Genomic DNA, 24,411 nt, shown 5'->3' with positions numbered 1-24,411 from the left:
CAGAACTATGCAGAATCATTGTGTCGATTCTTCTGTGATCTGCTGAAAGACATCACAAATGAGGGACAGGTCCAAGTGCTCAAGGTACTGTCAGTCCATCTCTCTCACACACAGAACAATATTTTGTTTATATTTTTCTCCCATTTGTCAGGGTTCATTTTTTTCATTTTTAAGTTCCACCACAGTGCTTGTTTGTTTTGTCTGTGTCACCCGGTGAATAGCAGGTGCATTAGAAGTGGCATAAAATGCTGTAGACACATAAACATAAACACAGACAGTGCTGCTTATGAATTTACACCAGATTATAATGCAAGAGGAGCCTTGATATTACTTACCAGTATACTACTTTCTTATATTCTTCTGTTCAACAAATGTTCTATATGGCAATTTTCACTGGATCTTTGTTTTGTTGACCATAAAATACTACTGGATAGGTTAGGTATTCAGGTAAAGTCATCTGGTACAGTCCTTTTAGTTTGTATCTTAAAGGCACAGGCCATGTTAATGCCATTGGCTGTCATAAATCTGAAAGAAGGCCTCCTCTTTAGGTCCTTTCTGTGATTAGCCATGCTCAACTTTGTATAGTAATACAAAATGAAATCTAGCCTGAGGATGTTAGCAGGTTGTTCACTAAAATAGTTGGATGGGTTGTTTTTCGCTACTGGCAAATGTATTTAAATTTTAAATAGATGCTATCTACATTAAATGGAAAGTAAGTGATTCTGCAGAGAGAATTTTGATGTTTAAATTCAAATACAACAAATACACCCTTCCCTTCAGTGCTCCCTCAGAAGCTCTTCCCCCCAAATTTCAAATCTAAGCGGTTTCTCCAGCATTGAAACGCCTTTGCCCTACCCTGGTTACTTTCTTTTCTGTTTATACTCTTTAGACCTTTTCCTGTTTGGCCGTTTCTCGACCCATCTCTCCTTCTTCACAGTGCCTGGTGTCCAGCACGTTCAAATTTGTCGGTGTATAGAACTCTCTCTACCACGTTTTGTAGAAAAAAATGTTGTTGTTTTTTCAGAGCACAAACAAAACGGAGAGCTAACAAACCGTGAGGAAATATTCTCTGAATTTAACAAAAATGAATTGGATTATAATCACTTACTGTCTCTTTAAGCCTACACACTATGGGTGTGCTTTCCATTTGTTTGTGTTGTCAGTAGACATAATAAGTGATAGGTGAATTGTCATTTCTCTTGGTTTACTCTCGGACTTGCAGTTGGTGTATGTGTGTGTTACTGTACATGTCAGTGTTCCACACGTGTCTCTTCATGTGATGTCTTTACAGCAGGCTGTGTATGTGCTATTTGCACTGCTTGAGTAGTATATCTACACAGAATGGCCATAAGACTTTAGAGCTTAAGCTGTAAAGCTCAGCGGCATTATTGCACATCTGGGTCCTGCTAATCCTTTGTTCTGAGGAAGGAAGAGCCAGCAGACAATAAACCTGTCGACCTACACAACATGGCACACAGCAGCTTACCGCACATGGGCGCTCTGAGAACATGGGGATCAGAGTAATCAGTGTGTATTTCTTTGAAAAGTTCATATGCATACAAACTTAGACCATTTCTATCTGTGCTTCGTGTTTGGTCACTGACAAGAGTTTATATTCTCATTTGAGGCTTTGCAGAAAAGCCATTTCTAATATTACAGTGTTGCTTCATCATTTGGTGTGGTCTGTATTTATGTTTTTGTCTAATCCTGGTAATCCTGAGCATGGAATCATTATTCACCTGTTTGGATCCAGTCCGTTCCGATTATTATTTTTGGCTATATTTATGTATATATGTTTTATACATCAAAGTCATCAAATGTATTACTGAACCTCTAAAATTGTACTAAAACTAAATTCTTTAACCTTCATCAAGGCTGTTGTATTTGATTTCATTAGTTTTAGCTAGGCATACCTTATAAAAGTGATTACTGAGTGCTCATCTGCATACAGTATGGTATGTCGGAACGCATAGATGCACACCACGGTGCTTCTGTCACTTTACCCTCTCCGTTGAAAATTTTCTTTAGTCTTATGGTGGCTTTGTTTTTGTTGATGCACTTACGCTGTTGATTTTTGAATTAAGCATTCTTTTTATGTTCAGCTTTCATACCTGACAGAGAGCTCATTCAAAGTTCGTAGGAAACTAAAACTTAAGGGACTAACCTTGTCTGCCTGATACTGTAGGTCAGACCCTCAATTAAAAGGAGGATTGTATGCACTTTTTTTTTTTTTACTATCTCTCAAAGAAGCTTCTAACTCCTTTTTGACTCTGTATGTCCTCCCATACTTTGGGGCAACTTAAAGGAAAAGCGGGTGGCTTACTAATCGTAAGATCGGTAGTTCGATCCCCGGCTTCCCCTAGTCTGCATGTTGAAGTGTCTTGGCTAAGATACTGAATCCAAAATTGCTCCAGAAGGCTGTGCCGTGGATACGTGAATGTGTGGGATTGAGGTTAATGTTGTTCAGTGTTTCCCCTAGGGTGGAGTTGTAGCAGCGGAGGAAAAGTTATTTTGTGCGCGTAGTATGTCTGAATAAAAAACCCCAACACAACATGTCCCAGCAGTATTGCTCTTGTGTCCATGAGCATGCGATGCACATTAGAATAGCTTAAAATTCCAGTGTTTTCCCATAGTTTTATGTGAGCTTTAGATGAATGTTTCAGTGTTGGTCGTGGTAGTCATGGTAGTCATGGTCAGGTGGGTGGGAGAGTCCTCCCCCAAAATGTTTTTACGTTTTACAATGAAAAATATGTAATTTCACATCATCTTGGGCCATTATTATCATCATATCTCTGAACAAATAGTTGGAAAAGCTAGAGCAGATTATAAATAAACACCCAAATATCAGTCTTCTAGGGAGGAAATACAACCTTTAGATTTGGGGAAAGTTGGTTATGATGCTCTCCACGGTGATTTTACATTCATGGCACAGCATGTTTTGGGCATCACCCCTAAGCCTTAACGGTAGGAAAAGCCTGTTAATATGACCTCAGAATCATTATAGATACAATTGTTCATGTTTGCCCTTTGTGTCAGCTTTTGACAGCTTTTGACATTTATTTGTAGATATTCATATAAAAAAATGGGCAACATAAGAAACAACCTCCCAAAAAGAAACGTCTCCTCATTAGCTTAAAAGGAATAGTTTGCATCACTAATTTGCTTTACTAACCTCAGCTCCAGTCACCACCGTCCTTTTTTTCCCTAACAACCACTCTTTCAGACTCATCTGAAAACTGAAAAATAATTTAGGATGTACCTGTCTGTAGGCTACAGGACAGAGCTGTAGGCTACCAGTTTAGTCTAAGTTTGTACCTGATGTTCTTAACATTGGACAAGTAGGCAGTAATAAAATACAGCTACCAGTTACCTTCTTTATATTGAGCTAATGTTAAGCTACATAGCAGCCAAAAGACATAACCTACTGTAGAAGCTTTTCTGCTCAGCTGCGCAGTCTGAAGGGGAGCGGAGAGGTTAGCTAGCGCAAACCGGCTTCACTTTTCCAGCAGTTGGGGAAACAACAGACAGACTTTTCTTGGTCTTGAGAAGCTAACACACTGTAACAGACACATACACTTACTGCCAGAATATTTTCCACCCGCTAGCGTTCACCGCCACCTTTTGCCGCACGGACAATCAAACACTCGCTACGCACCTCCCGATTCCTTACAGGAGTTACGCTGCTCTTATAACAGCACCTGTCACATAGATATGCTTTGAAGAATGAGGAGTAGAGCGAGCCCAGCGACAGTACATGTCTCAATCCCACACATTCACGTATCCACGGCACAGCCTTCTAGGGCAATTTTGGATTCAGTATCTTAGCCAAGACACTTCGACATGCAGACTGGGGGAAGCCGGGGATCAGCATAGTGTGAGAGTGAAAATTAGTAGTGCATTGATATAATAATGATTGTGGGAAATTTGAGTAGCAGCAGTCATTATCCAGCAGCCCGCCGGACCTAAATGCATATAAGGGAAACACTGGTTGTTAGGTTCTCTGTAAGTGGATTCAAGTGCGGACACAGGACGCAGATGTCAGTTCACAGGCAGGTTTATTCACACAAAGAGCTCAGACCAAAAACTAATGAATGAGGGGGAAGCGGAGGACTCCAGATTCCAGGGGGGAACTGATAGTGGCTTCCCAGGGCGCGGTTCAGGGTAAGCCGATAGGCAGGCAGCATCTCAGCACATGGGAGGTAACTGGAGTAGGCAGAAACAGAACGTTAGGGACGGATTGCAAAATACGAACTAACGAAGAGTGGAAGATGAACCAGAGTATTTCACTGCATGGGTTGATTGCTTGATGAGCCACAGGTGCGAGACGCTGCAGGTGGTGAGGAGCCAGGAGCCAGAGCCGGACACGCCCACACATGCACATACAGGACACGACAGACTAAACTGATAGAGAAAGCGGGGAAGGGAAAAAAGGAGAAAACATAAGGAAGGGGGAGTAGGCAAAACCTAATCATGACAAATGTGACATGTACTGTAACGCACTTTGAGTGGTTGGGAAGACTAGAAAGGTGCTATATAAGTACATTCCCTTTACTGTTTACTTTGCTGTGTCTTTGCATCATCCTGTGTGTGACCCTTTCTGGCTCTCTTGTTGTAGACTTTTTGCTCCCTCTCTGATTCCCTCCCGAGTTCTCCCTCTCTGTTCTTTTGTTTCTCCTTGCTACTGTTCCTTTCCCCAGTCTCTGAGTACCTCCCTCTTCCTGTGTCTTGGCAGGTGGTAGAGATAGCTTTAAAGGTTAGCCCCATGCTGGGAGCCCACATGTTCCAGCCCCTGCTGCCAGCTGTCTTCAGAGGTATTGTGGATGGTGAGGTGAGTTTCGCCTTTACATCTTGCACATATTTGGACTGAGATTATATGAGAGGACCTGTAAAGATGTCTTATAACTGTTGATGCTTTTTCCTCTTTTACTACGACTATAATGTGGCATTTATTGATCATTCAACTCAGTTAAAGGTCACAGGCTGCTTTAACAAGATTTTGCTGCCTAATTATCTTTCCCATTGTAATACTTAATAACCCCGGCGTTATGTAAAAGTATTTGTGTGTGGTTCTGTTTCTGCATTTGTGTATTCATTTTGCACGTGCGTGTGTTGTACAGAGATATCCCGTGGTGATGTCGACCTACCTAGGCATCATGGGCCGCGTCTTGCTCCAAAACTCTAGTTTCTTCTCCTCTCTGCTCACTCAAATGGCATCTGAGTCCAGCCAGAAGGTGAGACACGCTGTCTGCCCTTCATTTCTGTCTTCTCAGCACAGTCTCTTTGAATGTCTATGAGAGACATAACTGCAAAGTGCCTTTTAAAAGGGAATCATTCTGAACGTAATGAGCCAAAGAACTGCAAGGGGTAATTTTCTCAAGCCCTAAAGTTTTGAGTTGTCACCCTTCACTGTGAAACACTGACATTGTTTTTGTCTGACCCAGAACAAAAGAGATTTTGCCTTGTTTTGACATTGCAGCGCCTTATGTAAAGAAATGAAAGGCCTAGAGTTGTTTCTCCATATGCCAAGCTCCTCTTTTTTTGATGATAGAGGACAAGGCAGGGAGGTAAATGAGGCAGAACAAGCAGGGAAGGTCAGTTTTGCAGATTTTTATGACGATAAAATGTATCGGCATACCATAGTCAGTAAACAACTGTTTGTGTCTCTATTTCTTGACCTCTTGCTGTTTTTTAGTACTACTCCTTTCTTTGTCTCCTCATTCTTCCTGTATTAACCCTCCTTCTCTCTCCTTCCTCTTGCCCACATCCTCATCTCTCCTCATCAGATGGACCAATTGTTGGGCAGTGTGATAGAGATGTGGGTCGACCGCATGGACAACATCACTCAGCCTGAGAGGAGGAAGCTGTCGTCGCTGGCTCTGCTGTCCCTCCTACCATCCGACAACAGGTGAGAAACATTTATCACTTATTTATGTGCACGTGGCGGCTTTGAGCATCCACCCTGTCAGCACAGCTGATATAGGGGAAAGTAATTGTTCAGCTTACCTTTTATAGACTATAGCAGGTGGAATTATGTTTCTCTTGCTCTGTTCTGTTGGATGGGTTGTCACTAACATCAGAGAAAGTCCTACTTGATGTCATTTTATTGTGCTCCCACCATTGTTTACTAATGCTAGACTAAAGTAGCCAAAATTACAAAGTTAAACGACCATGCTGGTGATGGAGATGGGGAGTTTCATGTGAGATAAGTGTTTTTTCTTTTGCTATGTCAATCACTCATTAGACGGGTATCTACAGCTAAGTGTGACAGGTGCACAGCAAAGGCTGAGTACCAAATGTTCAAAAAAGATGCCGTCAAAGAGTTTTCTCTTTTCATTTTCTAAGTGAAACTTCTCTTGAAATGGTTCAGAGGAGTCACTGTGTGGTTTAATGATAAACTTTTCTTGTGATGTCCCATTTCACTTTATGGTGATGCATGTTTTTATCAAGATTTTGGGAAGCTCAGTTTTCTGCAATCCAGATATGGTAATCAGAGACGTAGACAGGCATGAAATCCTTTGTTACGCCCCCGTCCTAGGTCTCCAAAAGTAATTGATTATGACAGCCTTGGCTGGGTTAGTGCTGCATGACAAATCGACTGTCTCACTTAAATCATAACAGAAATTGGAAGAGGTCCATGTCTTGTCCATAGCTGCCCTTAATATCATCTAATAGTCTTTTTTAATAAGATGTAGAGAAGTGTCTCACTTTAAGTTAAGGTTGGGGGAAGCTTAAATCATATGCTTTACTGGTATTGAACAATCAACCTCAATCATAACACTTTTTATTTCACCCAAATGATACAAATGATTTTGAAAAATCAGCAGTCACAAGATAAAAGTTCACTTTGATAAAGCTGTTCTAGCAATCATTTAGCACCACAATTTAGCTGTTATGTTTAGCAAAAAGGAGATAAGAGCTTAATATATATCGTGATAATTATCTATTGAACGATATGAAATGTTTTTATTGGGATAATATTTTTGGCCATATCGCCCAGCCCTAATGATAACAAGAATTTCTAATCTCAAAGGCCGCAATTACATTCTGGTTACATGACACGCGAGAGTAAAGCAGTGAAACTCCGTTGTTGTCGGAGAATTACTAAGCTTGTCTATTTGACGCGAGAGGCACTTTATTTTCTTTGCCCAACTTATGTATTGAACCTCAGACTGAGTATTTTTTTGTTTTCTTGCTAGGATCCTGAAAAGGAGGTTTTTGTTTGTTGAGATATGTATTTTTGTGAAGATATAAACTGAGATAATGACTCATTGGTGGGTGAACTGTGGGATTTGTATTGAGCGCTTATTGTATAATGCACTGTGGTGAACTTACTTTTTCTTGTCGTATGTAGGTAGACCTACCTGATGATATTTATAAGATTATTTAACAACATTTCTCTGAAATTATTATAATTTGATACTTCTTCGCCATTGCTCATAATAATAATTCATGCAATTCATGCATCACTTTTCATCACAATTTTATCATAACATATAAGCCTGGCCTACACGAAAGAACAGTGTATGGTTATTCTATCTAATACTGTGTTGGTCATACTATGCAGTGGTTTATTGCTTGTATATTTTGAATAATACAATATAATCTTGTATTAAATTGCAATATTGGTTTAAAAAAATCGCAATAAGATTATTTTCCAAAATCATTCAGCCCTAGCTGACACATACAGACCATACACACTCACATTCACACCTAAGGGCAATTTAGTCACCAGTTGACCTACCTACATGTCTTTGGCCTGTGGGAGGAAGCCAAAGCACCCAGAGAGAACATGCAAGACCGAGGTTCAAACCCATACCTTCTTGATGTAGGGCCACTTTGCTATCCACTGGTCCACCACACAGCCCAAATAAATAAATATAAGAAAATATGTATATCAGTATTGTACAGTAGACCACTGGGAATTTTCATCAAGGCATAAACCAAAAAGGCACCGATAGAGGGCTGTGAAACAGCTGCAGGCATGTGACACATAGTAGCGCTGGGCGGTATATTGGTATAATGAGGTATACCAATATAATTTCAAAAGAGAAATGAAATTAGACAATACCGTTTATACCGATATAGGTTGATGTTGAGTTAATTAATGTTTCCATAAAGTCCTGCCAGTGTTTGCTCCTCTTTCTTTGCCTCCCCGCGCAGCCCCGCCCTTCCCTCTGCGTGTGCACGCAGCCGTCTACTCACAAACTCTCAACAAGATGGAGAGAGACAACGTGTCGGTGGACACTGTTAAAGACCTGGCTTGTAAAAAGAAAAACACTGTTCATTCATTGTTTCTCACACATACACTTTTATTTGACAGTCCGCCCAGGTTAGTGGGCACACTGTAGCATTTATCAGAAACACAGTGATTACATTACAAGTCGCGACACTGTGGATATTTTACAAGAGCGGACCAGTTAAAGCGACAGTGGACACACCAGTCAGATGTTTTTCGTTAGCCACCACGTTAGTTTTGTTTTGATAGGCTACGTCATCAACACACCTCCTCAACATGCAGCTCAGCTGCTGTGAATGGAATCACCAGAGGAAAAGACCGATATATATATTTTATACCAGAATTCTGCCTAACAGTACCGGGATATGACTTTTTGGCCATATCGCCTAGCCCTAACACAGAGGGAAGTATTCAGTTTCAGGCATTTCTTTTTACTCATTGTTAGATAGGTGCTTCCCTCCGGTGGACCAGTCAAGAATGTCACATGGTCACAAGTCAACCTTCTTTTAGAAACCTGCAGTTTGTGTCTGCTTCATTTGAGAAGGGGATGGATTATCTGTCCAAGAACTGTTGATGCTGTTACAACACATTATACATTAGGTGCTGTAAAAATAGTATTGTTTCGTTTTTCACATGAATGCATTATTGCTCAACGGTTCAGATAACCTGCCATAGCCCTTGGCAGATGTTACTTTTTCTTTTTTGCACTTTTCACAGATTGATTTTCCTTTTTCATTCAGTCAACTCCTTTTTACCTTAGTGATAAGGTTCACCCGTTGAATTAATTAATGTCCTGTTTGTCCTTTGATATGATGTGCTTCTTACTTTCTGAAACTTTTGTGCAATGTAAGGACACTAGAATGTTTCATTTTGTATTTAACATGCAGAGCCATCAGGTCATTTTCACCAGAGACTGCTTTAGTCATCAGAACCTCTTGTTCAGCTGTTTTTTTCCCCCACTACCAGTTCATCATCACTGACAGTTTGCTTTTCGATGGCAAAGCTTCTGTAAAGGAATGCCAATACTCAACAAGAACAGGGACCTTAATAAATCAATATGCACATATTTATTGCCTGGATCTGCTGTTCTCACATTTTGTTTAATCATGATTTTAACAGTGTCTTAAAGTTGGCACATCATGTTCAGAGGAATCAAAAATTTGTCTTGCTGTAGACTAAATACTTTTTGCCTGATCAAAATTTTGATTGGTTGTTATATTTAATTTTCCGTTTAAACATTTGATCTGCTCTGTTGACTCGTCTCTTTCTTGTAACACTCAGGGATCCCAAATGTAGGTTATAATTAAACAATGTCACGCAGCATCTGGTTGTAGCTTGCATACATGCATAGCACTTCCATTCATACGTGTATGCATTTCTCTTTTTGCATGTATAACGTACATGTAATTAATTATGTAGTTCCTCAGTACTATAATTAGAATATTTCCCGATGTAAATAGTTTCTCTAAAACTGCATATCCCATGGTTTCCGTTTGCTTGTTGAACAGTGGTAGCAGAATTAAAGAAGTTACATTGACATGAGGGATTCACTCGCCACTTAGACCACCAAAGCACTTGGAAAATTTAGGGTATACTCTAATGATCTAAAACCAATGATGCTCAACAGCATAAAGTGTAATGAATTGTGCTTATTTGAAATCAATTTGCGACAAGCTCAGCTCTTTAAAGAGAGAAATAACCAGTAGGAAGAAGAATCAAGAGGGAAGTGTTATTGCAGTGTGGGCCTGCTTTTCGAAATATTTTTACCATCGACAGTTAATCTGCGATTGCCACTCAACAGAAAAAGAAAAAAATCTGAATCTAATATGATGAAAAAAGTAATGGAAAAAACTCTGTTTTGGATTAACACGCTGTGGGGCAGAAATTCAGACAGAAAATTTCATTTTATGTGCAGCTTTTCCCAGGTCACAGTTCCAGGCTGCAGGGAGGCACAGCCTCCTTTTTGTTTTATGGAGTGAGGACCACAGACACAGTTGATTCTGACGAGGACTGTGTTGCTGCAGCGAGTTTGTTTTTTGCATGCAGCCCAGTCAGCTTTCAGATCATGTTTTCGTTTACATTGATTTGAATGGCAGGCACGAAGTAGAAGCACTAGTCAGCCATTAGAGAATAATCAGTGGAGAGGTGTTGGGCTGGATAGAATTAGAATTGACAGACATGTTTAAATGTATGATAAGGGATCTTTAATCCAGTGCCTGCATCAAGTTGTTGCTATGGCTACCAATTTGAGACTATTAGGAAATTTGGGGCAGAGGTGTTCAGGGATGTATTTTACACTCCCAGGATATTAGAAGGAAAAGGTTACTGACTGAAAGGAACAACTACTTAAAATTCACCTGGACAAGGTTTCCATTCTCAAGTCAAAGAAAAATTGCCTTCAGCATTTATTAGCCTTAAATATAAAATTTGACGGACCCTTCTACTTCTTATATAAAGGGGTTTATACTCATATATACTTGTTTGTGTGAGTGTGTATGTGAGTATGTAAATTTGGAGTAGGTTGGAGGAATATAAATTTTGTCTGTGCAGTAAATGGGATTGTATTGCACGGTCCTACGCTGACTAGATGTATCCCCTATTGCTGTAACTCTTTTACATTCTTTTTGTTGTTTTTGATGGCAGTATTTACAATATGAGAGTATGCTTCAGTAGAGTTTCCCGCAGAAATAACAGACAGGTCTATGTTAACTGGCTGGGTATGTGTCATGCACTGATTTTTCCATTTTCTTGGCAGACTTCATGCTTAGTGAAGTTTCTGCAGCATCGCCTGGGGTCTACCTAGCCAAGCACTTGAACTGACAGAACCTTTGATGCATCAGTGCACATACCCACACACACTCTCAGTCTTTGTGTCTTTGCATTCTCCCCACCTTGCTTTTTAATCCAATTGACATGGGAAAACCCACTTCCTTTCCAGTGCTCTCAAAGAATAACTCAAATAATTCATCAAGGACTGCTGCCTGTTCCCAAGCTTGGAAGGTGGGTGTTGCAAGCCGGCATATTTTAAAGTTCTCTGTTTCAGCAAGCCCAGGCTTGACGATGCTACTGCTCTGGAAGAACCACCATACGGGCTATGATAAAAATTAGAGACCCAGCCCGCAAGGCTGTGTGTTAAGACAATAAGCCTCATTGATTTTTATACTTGAATGTGTGCTTTGAGACAATAAAACTGCCTTTACCGTTGGAAAATAACATCATCATATGTGATTGATCCGTGCAATGGGAACATGTTTTTTTAGGATCATTAAAGTTGAGAAATGTTTTTACTGCACTGCTATTTGCATTTCAATTTGATGTATTATTTTTTTTTTGTCTGTTTATTTTGAGAACCCTCTGCCTTTCTCTCATTTTGAACTCTGTTGTACTAAAATGCTCCTACCAAGTGTGTAAATTCCACTTGCAAAGGTAAAATAATGAGGTGACATACATGAACAGTCTGGACATGTGTGCTATGATTTGACTTGATGGATGGCATATGTTTAATTTTGACAGCAATATTATCACTGTTGCTTTGATTTAACTAACACTGTTGCACTCTCTGCAGTGAGGATGCCAGCTGTTGAATTAATGATCTCATGAGTAATGAGCCTGTGTTGTCTGTGTGTTACCAGTGTGATCCAAGACAAATTCTGTGGAATCATCAACATCTCCGTTGAGGCGCTGCATGATGTAATGACAGAAGATCCAGAAACAGGCACCTTCAAAGAGTGAGTGTGCATGTTCCTTTTCTAAATGAAAGATGCATAAATACTTCATACTCATACAATTCAAAACCTTCCAGTCATTCTTTTCATGAGTGAATGAAGTTTGTAATTTTGACTAAGCTCATGCATGATGAATGAAGACAGTTGAAATATTTGTTTTGAAAGTACTTGAAGCAGCGCAATTGCAGAGGTGCCGCTGAGGCTTGAATTTATCGAAAAACAAACCTTTCGAAAAACGTTTTTAAATGTATGATATAAAGGCAGTCCTTTACTAATGGATCATGACAGTGTGCTGAAGAAGGCTGAGTGGGAGTGTTGGAAGAGTCACTTTTCTCTTGAAAAATAATGGCCTGTGAAATGGTCCAGAAAACACTTGCTCACTATGGAAGGAGACACTAACCACGGCCCACCTTCGTGTGGTTCCCTGTCCCAGCAACATGGTGCTCATTTCTTAGTAGATATTAACCTACATGCAGACACCCTTTCTCTGCTGTCAGAAAGGTTCACCACCCTGTGCCGGTGTGAAATTAACTGAAATGTTGGGTAGAATGGTTAGTGTAAATGTTTGTTTGTTTGCCAGTGATGTGTTCAAATTGTTTTGACTCCCTGTTGTGCTTCTTAATGGACAAAATGCGCATTTCCTCTTATTCACTGTTTGTAAATGCAGTCAACTAAGGCAGACAGCAGTGGGTACTGTAATCTTCCTGCCTGTATTTAGGAATTTTTATTTGTTTCAAATAAACAAACTTTCCCTTTATTCCTCTGTTGACATACAGATTTGGAATTGTGGAATGAGAATGAAAGTTCTTACTTTCATGGACAAATTGAGTAAAATAATAAGCCCATTGGCAAGCCAATTCAGCATAGTACTCCAGTGTTATTTAGATGTTCAATAACTTGTCACTATATATTAAGAAATTAAAAGATTACTGATTACTCAAACCAAAGGAATGAAAAATAGCAAATGAGAAGTTTTAAGAAGGAAGGAAAAAATTTGACCAAATGTTTTTCTCCACCAGCGTATTAAAACATTACTTTAAACCTTAAAGTATATTTGCGAGCTGAAACTTGCTATAATGCTCTGTAAAACCGATTGGTGCTGCAGATTCTGGTGCTAATTCTCTGTAGGTTCATCACTATAAGCGATTTTACTATTTCAAATTGTTTTCATATTGTCCTTGGATACATTATTAGAACAATATTGGTTATAGGCTATAAATGAATGTTCACCCCAGAAGAGAGAGGCTGGATTGTAGTTACTAAGCTGCATTTCTCGAAAGTAGTGTCTGTTCTCTCTGCACAGAATTGAAGTAAGTTGTTTTTTTGTTAGTTTGAATGTCATTAGTTGGAGTTTAGGTAGATTTAGTTAAAATTTCTGATCACGAGTTACAAAATGTGACATTCAAGACCTGACTACCTTATCTCTACTCACAATATGGATTAAGTAACAAAGACAAAGGAAATAAAAGACCATTCACAGACTTTGGACTGAGCACAAAGGTTTTGCTTGTAATTCTCTCTGCATGCTGATGAATCAATATGAATAGCAAGCAGAGCAGTGTGCTAGAGTACCAGAGGGTTCGAGCTTTTTTTGTATGCGTGTGTGTGTGTTTGTGTGTGTGCGCGTGCCTGCTGTTTGTTCTTAAATTGTCTCCTACTGCGCAGGTTATTGATACTGAGTTGAATATGATTGTTTGCAGCTGCATGCTGATGAGCCATTTTGAGGAGCCCAAGCTGAGTGACGATGAAGAGCCACCAACTGAACAGGACAAGAGGAAGAAACTGGTCAGTCCACCACACACAAGTGCACACACACAGTAAAGGTTTTTCCCATTGTTCTATTCTCATTTTTTCTTTGAAATAAATAACGCCAATAATGTCATATAAATCTTTCTGTTCATCTTCCTCCCTGTCCTGTGATCACAAAAATAGTCCTCTCCCCTTCTGGCATTACTTATGCCACACTGGCACTAGAACAAGATTAAAACACTCAACAAAAATAAACCCCATGATGAAAAAATATTTCTCCAGTAAGCACAGAGAAAGGTGTTAAGCATACACTCGTTAGTCACGTACCAACTCAAATCCACCTCTCGGCTTCAATAGCTGCTACAGCTTTTCATGCAGAGAACCACATAATCACTTTTAAGTGCAGCCCCTGTATGCACACATGTGTCATAGTTGAATGCTTTGACTCACTTTAAGTAAGCATTGATGTACCCATGAAACGTTTCTAGGTGGGGTGTGCACACCAATTAAACCGTCCAGTTATGCATGAGCATGCTTTCTATATGAGAAGGCATTCCTCTGCTACTCTGTCACGCTGTGGACACTCAGAAATGGTAACACTACTTTACATTGTTAAAATATTGTTTAATTATGATGTTTGAATGAAGAAATGCAGCTGTATTTATTTTCTGGTGTGATTTTGTGAGTTTTTCTCTCTGTGTAAGGAAGTGTATTTGCTGGGCGGTATCCCAGTGCACTTATCACCTCAGCCCAGACCCTGACTTTTTGCTCAAGGGAACAGAGTAGAGAAGACTTAAAGTCACACCTCTTTCTGCTTCTTAATGCATATCGGTGTGTGTGTGCTTGGGGACGTACGTGAATGCGTTTGTGTGTGTCACGGGCGTTAGACAGTTTTCAGTTTGAGGAGAAAGTTAATGAGGAAGGGGACCCGTGACGTTTTTGAACATTTATTGACTCCAGTTTGGCTCTCTTATGCTTTCTCGCCTTGGCAGGTGTGCCCATATCTGTGTAAAAGTATTTATATGTAAACAAATGTGTGTTTGTGGTAGTCTGAAAGAGCTACTGAGAGACAGGGTATATTGCTTGCTCCAGCACATTTCTTATAGTAAATAATAAACTCGAACTGTATTGTTTGTCCATCACTACCTCACTTTGATTAATATGTTCAATAGACAGTACAACATGTAATTTTGTGCTAAAATTTAAACAGATCACATGAACAACAAGCAACTTTTGTTCAGCCAAGTTTAATCAGAAGCTGCCACGTGTGTCTGGCATCTGCAAGGTTAGATGTCAGGGTCTGGTACATTGACAGTCAGGCAGTGGGTAAAAGTAGGAAGCCTGGCTACGAAAACTGGCACTTGAGATGTGAAATGTCACTGCTCTGTGGATGAATAAGCTTGAGCAAGTCGGGGAGGTGAAGCAATACCAAAAAGATATTGTGGGGCTCACCTTTTATACACAGCACTGGTCTTAGATAGAGACTGGACTCACTCCTTTTCCTTTTCCGGGCATTTGTGTGGTGTGGATAGTCACGATTCCCTGACTGAGCCCTACTAACTGTTGGGCTTCTGTAAATAACATCACAGAGTACGGTCTAGACCTGCTCTTTTATGAAAAGCGCTGTGAGATAACTGTTGTTGTGATTTGGTGCTATATAAATAAAATTTAATTGAATTGAATACTATGTTTGAATTTTCACCCTTTTAATGTACACTGCATATGCAAAATAAAGTAACATAAATAAATAAAATACTTACTTGCTGTCTGTAATTCTATACATATTACTTTCAGAGAGAACAAATGTTGTGCGGAGTAGAGCTACACTGCCTTGCCGCTTTGAGTCATATTGGGGTTATCATTTTTACATTTACTGTAAATGGCATTCACATCAACATCCAAGTAGCAAGTAAAAAGTATAATTTGGGAAAGTCAGATTTTTCTTGAAGGCTCGCTAAAGGTAAAAACCACACAAATATGAACGCCTCACATTAGAGAAAGACTGTCGTTAATGTAATTAAACCCAAATTGAATTGATATAGCATTGTCTTGTCATTGCACAGTATTTTAAAAATCAAATGGCCAACTCTGTAATCATACAACCATCTTGATGACATCGATGACAGGAGTGTTTCCCATTGCTGCTATTCATCCCTTATGATGTGAACACGGCTGTCCAATATATCAGCTGATGATGACATAGATAATGTAAATTGGCATATGGTTGAAGGTGGCAGAAGCAGACAAAAAACAAACTCTCTGCCCAATTACACGCATGGCCATATAGTATAATACCGCACCCATCCTTGCCACCTTTCTTTTACATTCTGGTAAATCCCCTCTCCTTTTTACCCTCATCTGTCCTTATCTTGCTTCCTCACTTCTACTTGTGTTGCCTCCCTTCATCAAGCAGTCGCATCACAGTCTGTCTGGCTGCAGGTGATATTTGTATGATTATGCTGTTTTGTCTTGTTGAATTAGATTTAGCTGTTCCCTTGCGGGCACCTGCAATCTTGCATAAAAGATGAATAAAATGAATACGGGGAAAATGGAGAAATTACCTTGATCACTGGTCCTCACATCACATTGAAATATCTCCTCATCACTCTGTTACTAGCGTGCAGTTCCTATAGTGGCTCTTTACTTTTTGTTTTGTTAGACAATTTGCTTTTAAGATGACAGTGACTTTACTGCTGGTAGTGTAGCAAACAAGTGTAGCAAACACTACTTTTTTCAAATGTGGATGTTTCCATGGTAAAGCTTTTAAAAGGCTGTGAATTATAACTTTCTAAGTTGCTAATACAGCTTATTCCATATGTATGTACTTTTGTAGTAACATGGACCCTTGAGGAAAAAAAAGAAACTGGTTTGCTAACTGTTTTAGAAATTAAGTGCTTTTAAAGCTGTTATGTGCTGCAAAGGCAGAAAGAATTACAATTGATATTTGAATTAACTTTGCTGGCTAGAAAGTGCCTTAATTTGACGCTGAAAGGTGAAACAATTAGTATGTCACACAGCAGTATAGGCAATCTTATGATAAAGAAGGTTTTTAGGATTAGAACAGAAACTAGTGTTTCACCAGTATTGGTCCATCAGCAGGTAAGGTATTTTACTTTACTGGATATGAGACATGGGGACTTCACTTTGAAGAAAATTGGACCGGTTTAGCTCACATTTAAGACAGTACACAAGTGTCATATTAGACCTTAATTAGAAAATAATTAGCCTGACTGTCGAAATTGACACTAGCTATATTTATTGATGACAGATTCACATTCTAATAATTGTGACAAATTACCAGTTACCAGTGGGTCACATATGATAAGGATGAAGTTAAAGCTAGTGATGACTGACAGCCACTAAATTAAACTTTTAGCAGCTCTGTACTTAAAGGGTAGGTAAATTTTGCTGACCAGTATTGGTCCATCAGTAGGAAAAGTATTTTATTTGACTTTAATAATATATTTTTGGGGCCTTTTTATGAGATATTGACAGTGAAGGGATCACAGGAAATCAGTGAAAGAGAGAAAGATGGCAAAAAAAGACCCCAGCTGGATTTAAAACATGGGGGCTCCCTTTTGAATCTTTATTAATTAATTCTAGAAATCTTGTAATTTACTCAGAACTCAATTTTGAATGTAAAGTTCATTCATCTTTAGAAAATTGGACCAGTTTAGCTCACATTTAAGGCTATACACAAGTGTCATATTTTTTTAGCCTCCCAGTTGAAATTGACACTAGCTATATTTTATTGATGACAGATTCACATTCTAGTAATTGTGACAAGTTACCAGTGGGTCACAAATGGTAAGGATGAAGTGAGTGATGACTGACAGCCCACTAAATTAAACTGTTGGCAGCTCTGTACTTAAAGGGGTAGGTGCACCCTCAAATTCTGCTAGAACCCTCCCTTCCAACATATATATTTTTTTAAATGCTACAAAAGGAGTGAGAAAGCAACGGACTGTAGAAGGTGTGGCCTTGTGGCTACGTACTATGTGACACGGGAGTGTAGCATGGACAGCAATGTAGAGCCTGGAGTCAGAGCTAACCAGCCATGAGGAGCTAATGTCAGACATACTGTATCTCTGCTGGAAACACAGGGAGTTCAGTGGAGCTTTGACAGTAACTAGAGGCGTGTGAGTGTGTGTGTCTGTGGGGGGTGTCAGTACATAGACGTACTTAACACTTCCTATACTCATACCTTTTAATGAGTGTTTGGCTTGTGCTTCACTGTCCAATATGAAATATCCCCCAGATAATTTGGAATCCAAGTGAAACCTCGGAATCAAAAGATTTTATCAAAACGTTACGTAGAGGGCCAAGCAGAAACGAGGTAACGTATCTGTTGTTGCTGGTGCAGAGAAAGGGAGAGAAAAATAAGAAGGAAAGAAGAAGGAAATGGCTGCTAATTGCTAACTTTGAAACCCCTATTGAATTCCTGTGGTGCCAGTGTGTCAGATGTTTGTCTGTGTGCGTGCATTTCTTAGTAAGCACTATTTTTAATGAAAATCATGACAATCTTTTTGACCATTAGAGCTGCAATTAATGATTATTTTCATTGTCGACTAATCTGCCGACTATTATCACGAGTAATTGACTAATCGTTATAAAATGTGAAAAATGCTCAGCACAATTTTCTTGAGCCTAAAGTGACATCTTTAAATTGCTTCTGTTGGTCCAACCAACAGTCAAAAACCCAAAGACTCTTCATTTACTGACATAAATGACAAAGAACAGAAGCAAGTCCTCAATTTAAGTCCACAAATTTGTGCTTCAAAAAATGACTCGATTATCAAAATAGTTGTCGATTAATTTTCTTTCGACCAACTAATCAAATAATTGACTAATCATTGCAGCTCTATTTACCATGGTGACATACTGTTGATTACAATGATTAGATACACTAGAAACTTAAGAAAATGTGTCCCTGAGCAAGACACTTAACTCCTAGTTGCTCCAGAGGTGTGCGACCTGACATACCGTAAAACTTTGAATAATAGCCCAGGCTTTTATTTGCTAAAATCACTGAATTGACTTGGGACAGGCGTCCATATGGAACAGGCCTTTAATTATTTTTCACAAAACTGAAACTACTATGAAACAGTTTATTTATTTCAAACAGAATAATATTTCCGTAAAAATGATCAAATAATGTCAAATGACACGTCATTCATTTGATCTAGCTCCGACAGACAGCTTATGCGCTTTTATTTTGAAGGCAACAACCTCACGAAAACAACAACACGGTGCAGGATGAGAGAAGTTAGCAGACAGAAAGCGATGGACTTCACATGACAGGATTCACAACTTGGATAAATGTTTCTGAAAAGCTGTTTTGATTCTTTTGATGGGTGGACCCTTACAGACTAAAGGAATATATTAAATCAAGGAACGTATACATTCAGACTTAACAAGCGCTTCAAAGTTAACGTGAGTCAGAACTTTTTCCCCTTTTCCTCTCTTGTAGCCAGGCAGGTTACACCGGTAAATCTAGAAGAATTAGACTTTGGGTCTTGTTGTTTCCGTTAAATGAACATAACAGTGGTATTGTGGAGAATCTAACCGATCTAACGATGTTCAGCATGTCCATATTGACATATTGATAATACGTTTAAACATTAATATTTGTATTAACAATCTGAGCAGCTTAGAAGCAGCTAAAGCGGGCGACCCTGCGGGGTTTAAGAGGTTTTATACATCCAAAGATCTTAACCAGACCAGGCATTTAATTAAGGCAGGCGTTTATTTGTCAAAATGTGTTCCCACACCAGGCCAGTAAAGGAGGTAGGTGGCTGTTTGGGACTCGGCTATTAATTGAAGTTTTACGGTATATAGCTTTGTCAGTCGCTTTGGATAAAAGCGTCAGCTAAATGAATAAATGTAAAAGTTTGTTCAGATGCTCTGGGCAGGGTACAAAACATTGTGTTAGGATGACCTGAATAGCTCAGTGTTCGGCTCGATCTATCATTCCAGTCCGAGGGTTTCTTCATGGGTGCAGCTTGAAGATTTGTGGGAGGAGAGGCTGCTTCACCACTGCTGCCGTCTTTTGATTTGTCCCTAAATTTGACTTGTTGTGTTTTTCTGCGCATGAAGTGGGAGTTTGTTTTGTGCTTTGGAAGCTGTTGACTGTTCCACTTTTATCTTGCCTGGGATTTGTAAGGGTCCCTCACTTTGATCTGGGTGTTCCAGGCAACTAGACTAGGCTAACTGATGCTGTGTTTCGGCCTCGGTACATAATGTATCATTTGATTCTTGTGCTTCATCTACAAGGCCAGCACCATCAAACAAGAAGAGGGATAGGCGACATCAAAGACTTTCTCCACTGGGTACTAATGACATGGGCTCTGTCTGTTGTGCTGTGGTAGCACACACCCACTTGAGCCTATTCTCTCTCTGTTTTATTTTTTCTAAAAAAATTTTAACTACACACTAATGTACACACACAAGACGCATGCAGGGTATTGTGCTGCATTAGTATGAGTAGTTGCCAATGACTGATTAGACTCTAACATAAAAATAGAATACAAAGGAGCCCTATTACACACAACAGTGCAGGAAAAACTGGGATATAATGAGGGGGTAGGCTGCTAAACCTGATCATTGAATAGTGATAGAGGCCAGCTATGGTATCATGTTTTGAATCATAGCCAAAATACAACTAATACAACTGCACCATAGTTTCCGCTACTTACATGTAAGCTAGAACTGGTCTCAACTGATTGAATGGGGAGATTTGAAATGAGCAATTATAAACAAACATCCAGTCCTGTCTATTCACCCCTTTAGTGGTGTCTACTGCAGCCATGCAGATAGTTTTATTTATTTATTTATTTATTGTTTTGCTGATATATTGAGAAATTGGCTTTCAAAACCTTCCATGCCACCCTGTCATGATGTTGGAGAGTGGGAAAAATAAACATAAGCAGCGTGTCATTTCAAATAGTATTCATCTTACCCGAGATTCACATTCCTTGCTGTAAATTATTTCCATCGGTGATTCCTTTCTATTAAACGTTAAAAAAGTAAGATTGTGACAACTGTTGACAGCAAAGCAAGGAATTAATCCAGCGTAAGCAGAATTTTGTTTCTAGAAATACACATTGCTGTTGAGGTTTTTTTGTTGCTGTCAGCTTTGGTGAGCACAAACTGTGTACTGTGGTGGCAATAGAAGTGTTAGTAGTGCATACCTCAAAGCCTTGGCCAAATATCTAAAATGTTTGGCATAGCTAGATACCACTAGGCTGAATTTCCATGCAGACAGACTACTCGTATAAACAACCCTTGTAGTATTTGTAGTAGAGCATGTAAGGGTCAATGCCTTTCTCAAGAGCATGTCAACAGCAGTTGTGAAAGAAGGATCGTGTTAATGTAAGTACTGCACAGAATTATCATTTCAGTCCAAAGTCCTAAAATGGTGATCAGGTTGAAACCTATCCCTTTGACGCTTCCTATACCCAAACCCACCACGCAAATCACAAATCTACTTACAAAATATGTTTTTTTTTTAGTGTGTAGTTCTACAGATCAGCTAAATGTGTGGAGGCCACCATCAGGTCCACCTTTATTTTGTTACTGTAAAACCTTTTTCCTGTTTTCCTTTCCACAGACGTAATGACAAAACACTAGATATGAAGTTCTTTGCCCAAGAAGCTACACTCAATCTGCCGATCAGACACTTTACTTCTTATGGGTTACTGCTGTATTGCAGCACCCCAGGGGCACACCAACTACATACCCTAATTTTAAAAGTCCCATTTAGTTTACTGTTTATTGTTTAATGTAGTTTCGATTTATTTGAATTTAGTTTAGCCATTTATATCATTTGCTCAGGATGTGTAACTGATGAGTTTTTTGTTCCAGGCAATTAAGCTAATGAGTTGGTGTACAGAAATGCATCTTTCTGTGATTGGTAAATGCGCATACATATGATATGTGATGATAAACATTAAGCTCACAGTTGTTGAACAGTTGTTTTCAGATTCAAAGAAGCTTATTTTGAATTTAAAAATTGTCTCTATACTTTACATATGGTAATTCTGAAAGCAGCAAAAGTTGGCTGCAACTCAGACTAAAAACTCAGCAGACAGAGTTACAGGAATACCGGTAAGTATGTGTGTAGCAGATAGTTAAATCACTGTTTAATCACATTTAGGAATGTGGTATTCACTGTCCATGTGCCTGACTTAAGGAGGAACGACACTGAGATACGGTGGACTGTAGACACTTGCAGTGCCATTTTAGCAAGGTTATTGTTGTCAGCAAAAAAGATGCCTGTGCAGAAAAAAGCAAATATTAAACTTGTGTTTATAGTTAATAGAAAACATAAACCTATACTTAATCTGCTTTTATGATATTTTACTTTCCGTTATAAAATGAACAAGAGCAAGGGTTTTCATAAGAATCAAAATTACTAAAATCTAAGCGATGTGGATGACGGAGCATAACAAGTATTCGCCCACCACCTCTTTTAATCCAAATGGGGCTTAAGTAATAAATTCCTATCAGAGAACCTCCTGCAGTAAAACTTTTGCTGATGAAATGGGGCTTTGAAAGGGCGCTCTATTAAATGTGCCTGCTTTTAAATTTGAGAAGAGGATGATAAAGAATAATACCTGTTGCCCCATGGCTGTTATTGCTCAGAGTAAATGGAAAACACTTTCCAGCACTTATTAATTAGCCGTGGAATTGTCCCTTCATTTTCATTAGTTTGTATAGATTAGCAATAAAACTGATTTAGTTCCATTAAACAACAATTCGATTAAATATGCATGCTTTGATGTTTAAGAAAGGAAATGATAGAAAATGAGACTTGTGACTTTATTTCCCAGTGGCTGTCATTGCTCAGAGTGAACTGGAAATGCTTTTTGAAGTTTTGTTGAACTATCGATTAATCATGAAATTGTTTTTGTCATTCAGCAGTTTTTCATTATTTAATTTTAATGAACAATCAAACTGACTCCAGAGGTCCTCTAGAGGTATATATTTGTAGGAAATGAGTTTCAGTGTGTTATCAATTCACTCTGGGCCACACAAAGCATTAGTAATGAAGACTTGCCATTCTTGCTTTATTATTGCTCCTAGTCTCAAGCAGACCATCAGTGTCAACATAATTTGGTTTTGTTGAATAACAGACCTGTGTGTCTGTTATTTTGCTGCTCAAGATATAAAGATTCTCCTTTGTGCTGCCTACAGGCATACAGAGCCATCAAAATTAGTTTCCATCTACGTCGCTTCTCAGCTTTACAGCCATTTGTCTATGAGAGTACTGAGAGTTCTCAGTTTTTAGGGTGTGACAGGATTACAAACATTACAATTTTCCACTTTTTAAATTAATCAAAACCTAAGTACAGCAGGTAAAGCATGCTAGTAGGGTTACTCAGAGATACCATATATTACATTGATGGACTTTGAAGCCTGTATCTCTGGGCTGAGGCTAGCATTGTGTTACCTTTTAGTTTTATAGCTACATCAGTAGAGTTATATTGCATTCCGCTCTAACGGGATGGGAATAATATACAAAATGCAGTACTTACAAAACGTTATCCACTTTTTTACATTACTTTTTTTTCATTGAATAACTATGTAGGTAATGTAAAGGAAATATATTTTAATACCAAAGTTAAAGTAAATCCAGCGGTGTAGGAGCGACTTTGAACCTGGGGGGGCTGAAGATCTAGGGGAGTTTGAGAGACGGAGTATAATGTAACTAGAACAAAACTCCACTGACTACCTACCATAAAAACCATGCTATTGCATATAACCTGCTAGTTAATGTAGCCACAGTACAAATGTATTTAGTTATCCTAATGTTACACCTGTGAGCTGTCTGTGATATTTCCTGTGTCTCACTTGGCCCTGACTCTCCCTGCAACAAATGTTTGTGAACACAGAACTGTCTTCAATGCAAACTCTGATGACATGCCGCCCACCAAACAAAGTCTTTTTACTACGTGAGTTTTAGAATTTACTATGTTTAGTAGCTATCCATACAACTTAAAAGCTCATCCTCTGACCTCTGTCCTCTTCCTCTTAAAATACTCCAAGAAGCTCATCTCTGTGTGACGATTTTGGCTACTTTTAAACTGTTAATGGACACTTAACAGGTTTTTAAGGCCAAGGATGGTCACAGACAGGGGCGAACAAATGGCCCAGGAGTTTGTCTCTGGTTAGCACACTCTCCAAACAAAGCATTTGTCAGGGCCTCTGGGCCTTTAGAGATCTTTATTCCTGCATTCTTGAGAATTTTAGAGTACATAACTAAATGAGCCTTTAAAATACTAAAACTAGAAACACCTCTAAAACTATCCTAAAGTACAGAAATCCACTCAGCTGAGTCCTTGAATACAGTACATAAATAAAAATAAATAAATAAGCCATATCATCATCAATCTTACCATAAACTGGTGCTTTTTACTCTGCGGGCTTTGACTCTGTTTTGCTATTGCCCTCATCTATTGCCCTCTTGCTGTCTGCCTCGTGTTCACCATATCAGCGCTGTTACTGGTGCTGCTGCCCAGTGGCGGGTAGAGTACTCAAAATCTTTACTCAAGAAAAAGTACAATAACTCGATCTACTATATATTTAAATATATATTTCATCTGCTGTGCATCCGGTTATTTCTAGGGAATGCAATTTGCTTTGCTTGGTTATTTGTAATTTAGCTATTTCTGTTTAAGACAATTATTCCTATATAAATCT

At 39.0% G+C, this 24,411-nt stretch overlaps 1 protein-coding gene across 2 annotated transcripts in view; it reads left to right on the top strand.

Annotated features, from left to right (window-relative positions):
• The window catches only part of ipo11 (importin 11), a 147,901-nt gene that overhangs the window by 99,263 nt on the left and 24,227 nt on the right, over positions 1-24,411 (top strand). For both annotated transcript variants that reach the window (XM_038703094.1, XM_038703095.1), the window contains exons 24-29: positions 4-84; positions 4,733-4,828; positions 5,118-5,231; positions 5,784-5,905; positions 11,869-11,964; positions 13,662-13,746. In XM_038703094.1, coding sequence (XP_038559022.1) covers positions 4-84; positions 4,733-4,828; positions 5,118-5,231; positions 5,784-5,905; positions 11,869-11,964; positions 13,662-13,746 — 594 coding nt within the window. The remainder of the gene's footprint in view (positions 1-3; positions 85-4,732; positions 4,829-5,117; positions 5,232-5,783; positions 5,906-11,868; positions 11,965-13,661; positions 13,747-24,411) is intronic.

The sequence above is a fragment of the Micropterus salmoides genome, unplaced genomic scaffold (assembly GCF_014851395.1).
Source record: "Micropterus salmoides isolate LMB-PRFRI ecotype aquatic unplaced genomic scaffold, ASM1485139v1 Ms_hic_scaffold_7, whole genome shotgun sequence".
Taxonomy (NCBI): domain Eukaryota; kingdom Metazoa; phylum Chordata; class Actinopteri; order Centrarchiformes; family Centrarchidae; genus Micropterus; species Micropterus salmoides.
Note: the sequence above shows the minus strand (reverse complement) of the source record. Positions and strands in the feature narration are given on the sequence as shown.